The following is a 14,618-nucleotide window of genomic DNA, read 5'->3' as shown; positions in this document are numbered from 1 at the left end:
GGTAGGAGACCAGGCCCTGGCTCCAGCTCCACCATGGCCACCTGTACCGACCAGCCACCCTGCTGCTGCAGGAGGCTCGGGGCATTCAGTCCCAGGCTCCCAGGCCCACCAGGATCATTCTGTAAAATGCTGCCTTTACACATGAAAGTGGCCACTCTGTCCAGGGACCAGATGTGCCCAACTTGTCAGGCAAAGGATTGCAGAGACATCTTTTTCTCTCTTTGATGAGTAACAAGCCACTGCTGTTTGGAGAGAGGCCGTGTGTCTTATCCCTGCGAGGAGACATCTGGGGCAAGTGGGCCTCACCTGACTGGTGTGGTCATGAGACACCAGCTCTGGGGGACCCAGATGTGCCCTATTGGGAGGGGAGCTGGCCCACACAGGAACAGGCAGGTGCAGGAGGTAGGGTCTCAGAGTTCAGAGACAGAATGGGAAACCTCCCGTTCCCCCTTCCCTGGCCCACAGACCTGCACCAGCATGCAAGTCACTCATGAGGCAGAGACCTCGATGACAGACCTTGACACATCTACCAGCAGGAAGAACACAAGAGTCAAGAAGAGATGTTTCACAGCAGGGTGACCAGTCACTCAAACTGGAGTTGGTTGAGAACAGGCAAGCTAGCCAGAGAAGATTGTTGTGTAGGGACCTGGTTTGAGGCAGGAGACTCCCAAGCACATCCGTGTGCTCCTGAGGCCTCAGTAATAGGGGAAGTCCTGCAGCCAAACCAAGTGACTTTGTAAGGTATAAATCTGATGGTTACCCTGGATTAGTGTTCTGTTGCTGTGTAACAAATCACCACAAGCTTAGTGGCTTAAAACAACACCCATTTAGTAGCTTACAGTGTCCTGTGACTGTGGGTCAGAAGCTGGGCACTGCATGACTGGCTTCTCTGCTTAGGGCCATGTTCTCATCTGAAGCTCTACTTGCTGGCTGTTGACCCGTGGGAACTTGGCCCCACGAGGTCTCTGACATGCCTTTCTCACCACCCCTCCCATCCTGAGAGTCAGCAAGGAGAACCTCCCACTCATCAGATCCCCTGCCAGCTTTAAATCTCTTCTCAGTAGAGCCCAGCGCCTTTTAAGGGCTCACCTAACTAGGTCAGGTCTACCCAGAATAATCTCCTTATTTTAAAATCAGCTGTTTGGGGCTTTAATTGCATCTGCAAAATGCTAGTAGTACTGCCCTCCAGGGGTTGTTGAGGGCAGGTGGAGGACCAGGAAAGGGAGGAGACGGGTTTACTCAACACTGGTGTGGGTAGCTGGGCAGCAGTGTTGCTGTCGCTGACGGAAGGATGGTCTGGAAGGTCCTACTCCAGGCAGGTTAAGTAGAAGATGCCTGTTAAGTTGAGATGTCAAATAGAGAAGTCCAGAGATCCAAGGGAAGGCCTGGACATAATGAGTTGGAAGTTTTCAGCACATAGAGTTTTTAGGAGCATAAATGGGAATGGAGAGAGGCAAGTAAAGAAAGGATAGGACACAAATTACGATCTCCGCCTGCATCCTCAGTACTTGGGGTTTCGAGGCAGCAGCCAGGGAGGATCCGTGCAGAAGACGGGGGGGGGGGGGGGGGGGGGGGGGGATGCTGGGGTGCGACTGGAATGCAGGCAGCAGGGAGTGAAGGCCTGCGGGGCAGGGAAGTGAGGTCCAGACAGACCCGCACCCCAGATCCCAAGGTCCCAGGCGACCTCATGAGCTGTGGCAGTGGAGACCAGCCTATAGGGCTAAATGTGGGAGGCGAGGGACAGAGGAGTCACCTGTGCCCACAGCTCCCTCCATGACTAATTGTATCTAATGAGCAATTGTGGGCCTTGTGGCTGTGTGGCCGTGTCCCCCGTGGCTTGGCCTGATGATGGCCCCACGGGAGGCGCCCCTGAGCCCCCGACCCCTTGCTCCTGCACTGCCTACCGTGCTCGGTCTTGCCATTACTGGCCAGCCCTGGTCTTTTCATCTTGGTAATAGCATACGCCTCCCTGGGGGCCAGAGAGCCCTGCCTTGCACCTCCCGGGCTCTGTGGCCGTACCCCACCCAGGCAGTACCCTACCCGGCGCTGTCTTTGAAAAGAGAAACCACCCGCTGGCAATGTGGTCAGAGAGAGGTTGGCAGGACCCTTGGCCCCTGGAAGAACCATCACTTTGGGTGGAGCCGGAGATGCCACTCCAGGCGCAGGCAGGTGCCACGGGGCCTTGCAGTGTGACCCCACAGTGACTTTCCACCTGCCACTGCAGGTGTGTTCCTGAGTCAGAAGACAAGGAGGGAGGATGGGATTATGCCGTCCTGGGCACTCCAGAAAACAGTGGAGGGGCAAATGGAACACGTAGGGGTAAGCTTTACTCTCTTACCTGTGTGGAGCCCAGGAAAGTGCTTGAGTTAGCCTTATTTACCTTACCTGGACAAACTATACTTCTTCTCGGCTGAAGGCCAAGAAGATCACAACTAGAAACCAGAAGGAACAGGACATAAATGGTTGAGGTTCCAAAGGGACCTGGATTTTCATCCCCGTCTAACTTCGAGCTGAGGAAAACGGTAGGCTTCCAGAAAGTGTGCCCCTGCGTGTTGGTTCATGTTTAAGTCCAGAGCCTCCTGAGACTGAATGGAGGTCATCCACGGCACCAGGTGAAGAACACTTTGCCAGAACCAGTTTCCCAGATCTGCTTGGTAGATAGAATCACCTGGGTGCTTTTTAAAATGTGGTTCTGGGCCTCACCCCAAACCTACTGAGGCAGAATCCAGGGCCCTTGGTGCTGTGCTGCACACATGCCCTGGCCCCGGAGCAGCGCTGCCCACTGGTGGTAGGACACCAGACACAAATGCAAGCCACATGGGTAATTTTAAATGGTCTAGTAGCCACATTTGAAACTTAAAAATAAAAATGTTTTGCCCAGTATATCCAAAATATCATTTCAACCTGTAATCAGTATTTCATTCTTTTTGTTCAAATCCAACCCTTTAAATTCTGGTGCGTATTTACACTTCTGGCACACATCTGAGTTCAGGCCAGCCACATCCTGGGTGCTCGGCCACCACGACTCGGCTGCCTTCCAGGAGGTGTGGGTCTGGACCCACAAGTGCTCCTTGGCCCCCAAACAGGCCAGGTTCTACCACTTGCACTGACAAAATCCAAAGAGAGACAAGTGGTGAAACAGGAAAGGAATTTACTTCAGTGAGGCCAACACTGGGAAGGCAGCGGACTAACATCATAAATGCTGCCTCTGAAGTGCTGAAAATACTCCGAGGTCTAGATAAGGAACAGGTGGGACAGAAGTCTGTGGGGATGTGCAACTGTGCACTAAAGATCTGATCCATCATGGTCTTGGGGTCTTGTTGGCTCATGGGGGCCGTCGTTGCTTTTGAGGGATAGTTTCAGTTCCCTCAGGGGATGCTTTGCGTGTTGATCTTTTGTCTGAGTTAAGTAACGAGCTGGAAAGAAAAACTTTTTTTTTTTTTTAAGATTTTATTTATTCATGAGAGACACAGAGAGAGGCAGAGACACAGGTAGAGGGAGAAGCAGGCTCCGTGCAGGGAGCCCGACGTGGGACTCGATCTCGGGTCTCCAGGATCAGGCCCTGGGCTGAAGGCGGCGCTAAACCGCTGAGCCACCCGGGCTGCCCTGGAAAGAAAACCTTAATTAAAAAGTACAAAGATCAAAATGGAGGTAAAATCCCCTTTCACTGTTCCTTCAAAGTGGCTTAGTTTCAGTCCATGAACAACACTTGGGAGGGAAGACTCATACTCTAGGTGTTTGCCTCACTCGAATGAAAACAGGTAAAGTAACCCACATTTTAGGTTTAGGTTTGAGGTTTGGCCTCATCTTCATATTCTTAAATAAATAAGCATCCTGGAGATGCCTGGGTCGCGCAGTGGTTGAGCATCTGCCTTTGGCGCAGGTTGTGATCCTGGGATCCTGGGATCCAGTGCCACATCAGGCTCCCTGCAGGGAGCCTGCCTCATTCTGTGTGTCTCTCATGAATAAATAAATAAAATCTTCAAAAAAATAAATCAGCACCCTAGTTCTGTCCTGGACACTGTACAAACAAGTGTGCTTCCATCTCCTTTCTGAGGCCCAGGGAGTTCTGTGGGGGGCAGTTCTCAGCTCCCAGGGCGTCTGCCCCCTCCCCTGAGGCGGGGGTTTGGGTTGGGCAGGGTCTTTGAGGGCCTCTCCTACCTTCCCAGGTTGGGTCCCCCATTAGAGCCTGCCAGGTCCAGAAAGTTCCCTCCGATCCCCCAGGGGCCTGGGTACTGGGCAAAGGAACCCTGTTTTGTGGTGAGGCTGGGATTTCTGTGCTCTCATCAGGTGGGGCAGCGGGTGTGGATGTAACTGGGGAGTGGGAAAGGGTGTTCTGGGCAGTTTGTGCTCTGAATTTGAGTTCATGGTGATACTTTAAATTCCCTATACAATTTTTTTCCCCTTTACATCATTAAATCCACTTTTGAATGAAAGAAAAGAATCGAAACAGTAACAAAACGTAGAACAAAAACCCCTTCCCCATTCTTTATAGCCAGAGAGAAGCTGGAGAAGTCTTCCTGTTTTCCTGGCCTTCCCTCAGCAACAGAGGGCTGTCTGTAGGGCACCACTCTCCCAAGACCCTTCTCCCTTCTGCTAGGAAACAGTCCCTCTCTGGATTTCAGCAGGAAATGCAGCCAGATCTGAGATTTCCTGGTGGCTGCTCGGGCCCAGGAGAGACACATTCCTCAGGAATTCCTCTGCAGCTGCTCTGGCTCCGGCTTCCTTAGAGTGGGTGGGAGGATATGCTAGGAATCAGGAGTCCTCGGATTCAGAGCTGGTTGTTAGGTTTCATTTAAACACCCCTCCCCCCCCCCCCCATCCTCACAAAAGCAAGGCTAGATTTTTGTGTTGCAGTTCTTTAAGGAGCTTGAAAAGCTTGACTTGAGCTTATAGTAGCTGGAGGCAGAAATGTAAAAGAGATTTGAAAAGCCGGGAAGGGCGGAACCATTTGAGCCCCTGAGAGCCTTCCACCTGGAGGCCACCCCCCCCAACCCTCCTACAGGAAGTGTTACCATTGAGACTGGCTCTCACACTTTACAGAAAGCATACAAAATTATAAAATCTTCAAGCAATGCAGAAGTGAGGAAAGTAGAAAAGGAAAGCCTTCATTCACCCCCTTCCAGGAGTCACCCATTGTTGAATAGTGGGTAGTTTTCAGGTGTATTGTTAGAGTATCTCAGCCATTCACATTCAGATTTTTAGTTGTTTTTGCAAAACCGGCCTCCTTGACTTGTTTACCAAACACTTTTCCATGCCAGTGTATGTTGATCTGAGCTTTTTAAAAATGACTGCAGGTATTTCAATAGAACCATTATATCTTGTGGAATTTAACCAGTCCCCCAATTGATTCCCATTCTCAGCTGTTGTAACCAATACTGAAGTAAACCCACGTAATCTCATGTGTCTTTACACACCTACACACCCTGTAAGAAAAACTAGAAATCAGATTGCCTCGTCAAGGGGTATGTTCATTTTTTATTTTGCTAGATACTCCTAGATTGCCTTCCATGAATCATTTTTAGAGTTATTTCTTCCACCAATCTGGTTTCTCATGATGCTCCAAGGAATCAGATACCTTCAGGGAGTTGTGCTGGAGCTGCTTTAACAACTCGTCACTGAGCTGCTGTCACCCAGGCGTGGTGCTCAGCACTGGGGATACGTTTGGGTAAGACACTACATGCCAGTTTGGGAGCCTGCTGAGCTTAAATAAAACAGATGAGATTGTGCTGCATGCGAGCAGATCTGCACAGGGCCCTGTGACTATGCAGGGATACTGTGCCTGGGACAGGGGGACCTCTTTAGGGAGGGTGCTTGTTACTGTTTCCCTGCCCAGGTCTTCTGCTCCGGGGAATCAGAGGAAGGCAGTAAGCCCATTGGTCACTACAAACCTCCTGTAACAGAGCCCGAAGCCCCTTACTTGGGGATATTCCAGGAGTAAAAAGAGCCCATGGAACTTGAAGCCTTGGGGGAGGGAGGCTGTCAAAGTGCAAATCTAATTTAAGTACTTTATTTTTTTTTAAATGTATTTAACAGAGAGTGCACAGGGATAGCAAGAGGGGGAGGGAGAAGCAGGTTCCCCACTGAGCAAGGAGCCCTATGCAGGACTCCATCCCAGGACCCCAGGATCATGACCTGAGCCAAATGCTGATGCTTAGCCGACTGAGCCACCCAGGCACCCTTAATTTAGTACTTTAAAGGGGAACCAAGGAACTTTAAAAGGAGAGTATCAATTTCTGCTCTATCACTATTGTTTTTTGTTTTTGCAGTTAGGATCATGTTGATTTCACGGACTAGGCACTTGTCCAAGGTGGCCGCCCAGACCAGAGACTCCTCTTCTCAAATCAGTGATTTAAGAGATGCTTACTGGCACACTTGGCAAAGAGGGGTGTGGAACCCAGATGAGGTTTTGTGTCAAGCTGCACTTGTTGCTGAGCATTTGGTATGCCCATGGCAGAAAGGAACTTCTGGATTGCCTCAGATTCCACATTCTACAACCTTCTGTCTTGTTCCTTTGTGACATATACTGAGATCTGAGCTCTGTAAAGGGCCCTTACCGTTAAAGAACGTGCGCTCAAATCAGCCTTCAGGAATGCAGTGCTGAGATGTTCTGGTTCTGGGGGGACCTCGAGGTACCTCTAGTACCTTTTTAGTACCTGCCTTTTGACTTGGCAAGCTGAACCTTCCTCCTCTCTGCCACCACTCCAAAGGGAATAGCCCCGATCTTGTTGGGTTACTCAAAGCATGCCATGTCTCTCCTCAATACAGAGAAAAGAAGTTGAAGGCCAGAGTTCAAGAGTTGGTGAGCGCCTTGGAAAGACTCACCAAGAGCAGTGAAATCCGGCACCAGCAATCAGCGGAGTTCGTTAATGACCTAAAGCGGGCCAACAGGTAAACTCTCCATTTGAGGATTCCCAGTGGAGGCCCAGGGAGGGTATTTCCTTAATTGCTGGGAGCCATCCCTAGGGAACAGGGAAGGGAAAGTCCTCACCAGTCTGCCACCCTCCCGCAAGCCTGGCCTTCCCTAATACATCATTTCCCAAAGTGTTTCATAGAAAACTAAGAAATGTTCAGTAAAGGCTTGTCCTTGGGGCCTCAGATGTGTTTGGGAAATGCAGCATACTATAATCCCCTTAACAATTTATACAATAAAAGTTCTGAGAAGTCATACAATTAAAATAAAAAATTGTGCTTAAGCCAATATTTTCCAAACAAAACTAGCTCTTTAACTTTTATATGAGCAACATTTATTTTTTTATTTATTTTTAAGTAAATTCTGCCCCCATCGTGGGGCTCAAACCCATGACCCTGAGATCAAGAGGTACTCTACCAGCTGGGCCAGCCAGATGCCCCTGTGTGAGGAATGTTAAGTATCCCATGGAACACTACGGAGCACTGCTGTGAGACAAGCTCAAGTTTTTTGGGCTCTGGATCTCTTTACGGAAGCTCACGAAAACCTAAGGACCTCAAAGAACTCTGTTCCCAGAAATTATCTGTTGATGAAAAACTGAGACAAATTTTTCTGAATTTTTACTCATTTACTAAATAAATAAATAAATAAATAAATAAATAAATAAATAAATAAATAATTTCATTACATGTAACACACTGGCATTCATTAAAAAAAAAAGACCTATTTTCCAAAAAGATCATTAGAAAAGTGGCACTATTTTTACAATTTGCAAATCTCTTTAATGTCTGGTTTAACAGAAGGCAGCTAGATTAGCACCTCCACTTCACAGGCAATGTACTGTTCTGAAATCAAGGGAACACCGAGCTTCATGTGGACCTGAGGGGTGTCTGAGGCCTCTCCCTGAGAGGGTCTTGGGAATCCCTGGGAGTTGGGTCCTCAGACCACACCGGGAGGACCTGACTACATGGAAGGGACGGGGGTGCTAGTTTGGACCAGAATAGGTTTAGGACTTACCCAGCCTTGGACTTACCTCCTGCTCTCTTACCGCCAGGCTCTTGGGAAGACAGTGCAGACACTTTGTATTCTGTGTTTGGTGAGCACCGTAGTTTATGGCCCTATGCTCTGAATCCCATCAGCCCAAAGTGTAAAGAGAAGGCATCAGAGTCTCTCCGCACTCCTCCTAGGTGCGGTCACTTAGACTGCAGGGCTTAAGGAACATACCTGCTAACTTACACTTGACCCATGAACAACAGACTCATTATTTCTATTTAAATAACAGAATTCTGGAATTCAGCTGCCTTTATCCCGTTTGGGATGTGGCTAGTCTGAGTTGTTGGTTAACACCCTTCCTAATGAGGGACTAGCCTCTAGCATGGAAACTAACTGTAGTTAAACCAGCAGGTGAATGGCCACCAGTGTGGAATACTCGGTTTCAGATTCTTACTTTAGAGGCCGAGTGACCTCTCTGGATCTGGTTACCCAGCAGACAGAACAGCGAGTGTCTCAACACTAGTCAGATGACTCTTCCTTCTCTCCACTCTCCCCCCCACCCCCACCCCACAGCAACCTGGTGGCTGCCTATGAAAAAGCAAAGAAGAAGCATCAAAACAAACTGAAGAAGTTGGAGTCTCAGATGATGGCCATGGTGGAGAGACACGAGACCCAAGTGAGGATGCTCAAGCAAAGAATAGCTCTGCTGGAGGAGGAGAACTCAAGGCCACACACCAATGAGACTTCACTTTAATTGGCAGTTGGGCACAAAGCTCTGCCTGTGGAAGCCAAACTCTAGCAGGTCACCGGGGAGAGAAGGGCCCTGGGAGACAGAGCACCTGGTGGGAGAGTGACAAAAGGGAAGGCTAGCAGGTAGGTCAGCACCTGCATAACAGAGTACCATGGACTCAGCTCTGGCGATGAGTGGCCTGGTGATACCATGTACTCTCCCCAGAGGATCTTGTGCCTCCCCTTCTGGGACCATGGACAGTGTGTAAATACCTGCTCTGTGTGCCATGCTCAGTAGGCCTTGCTTTTGCTTTTAGCACTGGCAGTCACTCTCCTACCCGTTCTGAAGGTTGTGCATCAGTGGTACCCTTGGCATTTGTTTTATAAGATGGTCCTTTCTTCTCTTCTCTTTTGGTAGTGATCTGGTCTTTCACATCCCCAGTTTCTCCTTTCTTTCTTTCTTCAGGGATAAACACAGACACACATGTGGGAGTGGGAGAAGGTGTCTTTGGCCTCTGGAACTGCTGATTTGTTTACTGTGCAACCAGGATTTGGCTTTCAAGACCCACGTACCAGCTCTGAGAGACAGGCTGTCACTCAGACGTGCTCCGAGGAGATTACAGGGGGATGGTACATAGGGGTTACAGTCCCAGATACATTTAAAGTTACACGTCAGGCAACCCCAGGGCTATGGCTGAACGATTCTGTTTGGGAGAATGAGCACTTCTTTCACCTCTCACTGTGGAGGTAGGGCTGGGAAGGACACTTTCTTTTGACTGTCGGATTTTCCCTCCCAGTGTAGCCTTATTAAAGCCAAGACTTAGAGCTGAGATAGAATTTTAGTTCCACCATCTATATTAATAGGACTATCTTTCCTCAAGAGCAGAGGAGCATTGTTAGTACTTTTGCCCACCTCAGGGCACCACATAATTGCTATTCTGCAGGAATCAAAATTCATCCACATGAGTACTCATGTAGCTCTGGACCTGCCTCTCTTTCTCTAAGGGCAAGACACAGGACACCAAGTGTTTTGCAGGTGATCCTACTTATTTAAAGACTGCTACTGAACTTTACTTCCAAAAGGGCACGGGGTGAAGGAATGGTTGTTGAGGCCTCCTTTTATCCATCCCCCACCCTGAAGTGGTGGTTAGTATACGGTACTTGAACAGATTAAATTTCAAGCAAACTGCTGACAGGGCTGGGCCAGGACCAAAGTACCTGAATTCTTTTTCCTGAAATTCTTTCTCCATCTTAAATTCATTAGTCCACCTCATCTTTCAATTCTTCTGTAGTTACCCTACATGGATACATTTTAAAGGACCACTTGCCTTTCATTCTGAGTTGAAGAGCTACCCAAGGTCCCCTGAGAATTATATCCCAATGCCAGAAATGACAGTTTTGTTTATGACCAGGTCACCACATTAGAGTCCCAATGTCCATGAGCTGAAGATCTGATTTCAGACAACCTGATACAAGTTTACCAGCCTTCTTTGCTATAGTGAAGGCCACTCCAGCCACCACCTAGGAGGGCAGAGCAGTTTGAGCAATTCTATCCCAAAAGCAACCACCCTTCTTTCTTAGGCCAGCAGTAGGCTGTCCATCTTACCAAAAAAAAAAAAAAAAAAATCACCCAAAACCAAAAAAATCTTACCAGTCTGAAAGGACCAGCTTTTGGCTGCTTTGATCACTGTGAAAGTGCCCCCAGGCTCCTGTTTCTGTTATGAATCTACCATTTAGTCAAAGTTCTTTTGATTTCTTTAAATCAATTTTTATATACTTCAGATAAAATTTCATTTTGTCATAAGGAAAATGTGGCTGAAAAAGTTATGTGCAAAAAAAAAAAGGTTCAGAAGACAAAATGTTGGTTTTCCCCATTTTTCCAGTTTGCCAAGGGGAGATAGCGCTCTGTCCAAGGTGGGGAACATTCGTGGCTTTCCCTTTTGTGACTGAACAGGCATCGAAACAGATAGCTTTCCTTTTCACGAACACTGTAAAGTGTGGCTGACACAAGGATACAATCCTGCCTGCTGACTTCCATCTACCATTCTTGGTCCAAGTTAAAAGAGAACTCCTCCTTTTAGGGTCATGTAACTAACTCTTCCAGACCCAGGAGGTCTCAGCTCCTCCATTATAAGCCCCAATATGACTGACCCTACCTGGCCTCCTTTCGAATTTATACTTCAATGTAATACTTTTAAATATGTGGTGATTGGGTAAAAACATTTCCCCAGAAAGAATGTTACTTTTATAAACGTGTGGAATTTTAAAAAGCAATTAAATAGCTACTCCTTGTATTTTTCAAATACTCCCTAAGACAAGATCCTTGTTGAAGCTGAACCAACAGGCATTTGTTTATGCTACTTGCGGGGCCCAGTAAAGCCACATTGATTAAATAAATAATTGCAGGTACTCGAATACTTTTTAAGCTGAGTTTTTCTTTCTAAATAGAAGTTTATATTAACCTCTCCATCATAGGTAGACAGTGTATGGATTTAATTTGTCTGAGGTTAAGTCTTCAAACTTCCATGTTTTTGTTTCTACTTCCCTCAATGGTTACCCCTTTTAGGAATTTACCTTCTCTGCTCCATCTTTGGCTCTTAGAGAAACAAGCATGGGAAGAAAGGATCCATTTTACAGTTCCCTTGGAATCTATGTCCCACTGCTAAATTAAGGAAAAAATCATAAGCAAGAGAGACTTCCGCCTGTGGCTGAAGTGGCATCAGTGTGTGGGCCTACCAGTGCATCTGATGTTCTGCTAAACACCACCTGCACCAGCTGCAAACTGCTATGGACTTGCAGGTGGTAAGATCCCTCTTTGAGACTTAGAGCAGAAGTTATTTATGATTCAGTATCTTAAGTGATCAGACAGTTGAGACTTATCATGCCCCTCCTCCCTCTCTTGCTCTAGCCCCAGAGGTACACTAGATATTTATTTCATCATTGCCAATGCAGGTAATTAACTGTTACAGATTCACTCTTATTTGCAAGCATGTCAGCTTTCTGAAGTTAATATCCATGCTGCCTGAAACTGGAATGTTAAGTTAATAAAAAATTAAGTACCAGTTAAACATAATTGCCTAATTCTCCTTTGAGATGCTTGCACTTGTTGCTAACTCTTCCTCTGAGCCTGCAGCAATACTTTAACAGGGATCTCAGAGAACTTTAAATTAGAGCCTTGACTACTCCAGAAAGGCAGTCCAAATTAGAGCCTATGCAATTTCTTTTTGAAAACTGTTAAAGTAGTAAAGTCCTTACTATGGCCTCATCCTAAGAACTTGAAACTATGTGAAAATCTCCCAGTCCCTTACCTACATATTGATCACATTATTTTAAATGGAGAGAGAGGGGAAAAAAAAAAAAAACACCCCATAGTTTTACCTCATCTGGCCTGGACTATGCCACTGGCATGAATTAAAAATCTCTGTAGCTGCCTTGTTCCCTTCTAAAGGTGTTCTTATGGACCACAAAAGTTATCCTGCAATTTTTTTTTTTTTTTTTTTTACTTCTATCAATTATATTAAAACCCTCAAGAGTCTGGATATCACGCTCATGTTTTAGGTAGTGAGAAAGACATCAGGAGTACTGAAAACACCCAAAACTTTGGATTAATGACATATGAAACTCCTAAGGATCCCTAAAACTTATAAACCATTTACAAACACCTAACTGGGAGTTATGTCTCAGCCATGAAACTATGTAAAGCGAAACGATCATGCTAAGTTTACAGCTATACCAAATTCCTAGATATAACAAGACATATAGTTAGAAAGTTTGTAGAGGGATGCCTGGGTGGCTCAGCGGTTTAGTGCCTGCCTTCCACCCAGGGCATGATCCTGGAGTCCTAGGATCAAGTCCCACATCAGGCTCCCTCTATGGAGCCTGCTTCTCCCTCTACCTGTGTCTCTGCCTCTCTCTCTCTCTCTATCTCTCATGAATAAATAAATAAAATCTTTAAAAAGTTTGTAGAGGCCAAAAGGTAGAGAATTCTGATGAATGAAATTTCTGCAATGAATTTAATTAGGCTGTAGTCATAGGATTGCCAAGGTTTTTTGAGAGGGAAGGGAGCATAAGTAACATTTTTAAGTTTATTTTTCTGCCATAAGTGACAGCTTTGTAGAACAGCATTTTTTTTTAAACTCCAAAATAAATCCTATAGCAAATATTTTTCTATTTATCTACATGGAATGGCCAGTTTGGCAAGAAATGATACAGATTCTACTTGCTGCACACCTATTTCTCACTGAAGTTTATCCAAATCCTATTCTGGTTCATTGAAACTTTGTGTTTATATTGGCCAGGTTGAAGACAGCTCAATCTGTGGCCTTCTGAAGTTCCCTGTTTCACACACTTGAACTTTCTAACAATAGATACATGTCTTAAGCCGCCAAACATTGACTTTTTAGAATTGGAACCAGAACTATCATTGCAATGCTGGCTGCTGCCACCATATCATCCCTGAGCACTAGATGGCTGTTAAAATATAAAAATGGAAAAGAATACAAGCTGAAAAGCAGCTGTACATGCATTCTTGCTTTACCAATTCCTGTACAGAGGAAGACCATTTCACATCCAATGGCTGCATTTTTTTGAGTTATATTAGATAAATTCTTTATCAACCATCTTGCATCTGAGTGAGCTCTTGCATGTGACCAAGACAAGAAATCATTCTGGCCCATAACAGCAACTGCTATTGAATAACTAGATCCTTGACTAGTAGTGCTTGATTTTTCCTTAGTCAAGGTGGCTACAAATCACTTATCCACTGATGAGCAGAATGAAGCAAGCCACCAACAAAAATTCCTCCACGTTCACACCAATGACCTGCTATTAGTTAGCTCTTGCTGTGCCATTCATTCTTGCACTTTCTGCAAATCAAATCCATGTGGGAAGTGTTCTACTTGTAGAACTCACAGAATTCACTGAGTGCTCATGTCAAGGACTGCCAAGTAAATGAGGGCCCCTAATAATCTGCTTTCCTTTGAATGTAATGCAAAGATGACACATGTTCATTTTTCTATGCCTAATCAGTTTCTAGACATATTATCAAGACTTATTTACTTTGCATGAGATTTAAGTTTCCTATTATTTGAAAATGTGCTCCTTTTAAACCACCTGAATTAGAAAAACTTGCTGGAATGTACTGTCAGTTATTAAAGCACATGTGACTAAGTTTGCATTTGTCAGTATTGTTCTACTGTTTGTACTGAAAGTCTCATTTTAAAGTTGCCCCTTAACATTGTACTATACCTTGTAATTTTTTAGATTCTTCACTTGTATGCTTTAAATGTTTCCAGATGCCTTTAGTTTTTAGCCGCTGTAAAATAGCTACTTTGTGTTATTTGATATAGGATTGTTTTTTAAAAAACTCCATTTATTTATACAGAGACATTTATAATATTTTACATTCTTATATTCTGAATAAATATTTCTAATTCCATGTACTTTAACTGTGTTCATTAAATGGTAATAAGGCTGTCCTTCTGCAATCCAGTTGAACATATAAATGTCAAACCTGTGCTACTTCACATTAAATTGAAAGTCCTAGTCAAAGCTGGGGACTACAAGACACTGTATTAGGTCAAAACAGTCAAAGAACCTCGTTTATCGCCAATTTCTATTTGGCTGCCTTTGAAAATTTGGTATGAATGGGAAGTTATTTATTAAAGTCAACCTGACGACAAAAAGATGGCAAGGAGCGTTGCAACATGTCTATTAGAAGACAATTTTCCTGAAATGTGGTCAGCTCTCAGTATGAAAGCAAAGTGTAATACCTTGGTCCCCTCTTAAAATTTTCTTTTTTTAAGATTTTATTTATTTATTCATGAGAATACACAGAGAGGAGAGAGAGAGAGGCAGAGACACAGGCAGAGGGAGAAGCAGACTCCATGCAGGGAGCCTGATGTGGGACTCAATCCCAGGTCTCCAGGATCACGCCCTGGGCTGTAGGCGGCGCTCAACTGCTACGCCACAGGGGCTGCCCCCCTCT

At 45.6% G+C, this 14,618-nt stretch overlaps 1 protein-coding gene across 13 annotated transcripts in view; it reads left to right on the top strand.

Moving 5' to 3' along the window:
- The window catches only part of MCC (MCC regulator of WNT signaling pathway), a 305,067-nt gene that overhangs the window by 274,301 nt on the left and 16,148 nt on the right, over positions 1–14,618 (top strand). For 8 of the 13 annotated variants that reach the window (XM_025435387.3, XM_025435388.3, XM_049108833.1 and 5 more), the window contains 2 exons: positions 6,769–6,891; positions 8,477–14,073. In XM_025435387.3, coding sequence (XP_025291172.1) covers positions 6,769–6,891; positions 8,477–8,657 — 304 coding nt within the window. In that variant the 3' untranslated portion in view covers positions 8,658–14,073. Of the gene's footprint in view, positions 1–6,768; positions 6,892–8,476; positions 14,074–14,618 lie in introns of those variants that run through there. The other 5 variants (XR_003131183.3, XR_007410040.1, XR_003131184.3 and 2 more) reach the window with 3 other exon arrangements.

Source organism: Canis lupus, chromosome 4 (genome assembly GCF_003254725.2).
Source record: "Canis lupus dingo isolate Sandy chromosome 4, ASM325472v2, whole genome shotgun sequence".
NCBI lineage: Eukaryota > Metazoa > Chordata > Mammalia > Carnivora > Canidae > Canis > Canis lupus.
The sequence above is the reverse complement of the archived record's forward strand: the minus strand, read 5'-3'. Positions and strand labels throughout refer to the sequence as shown.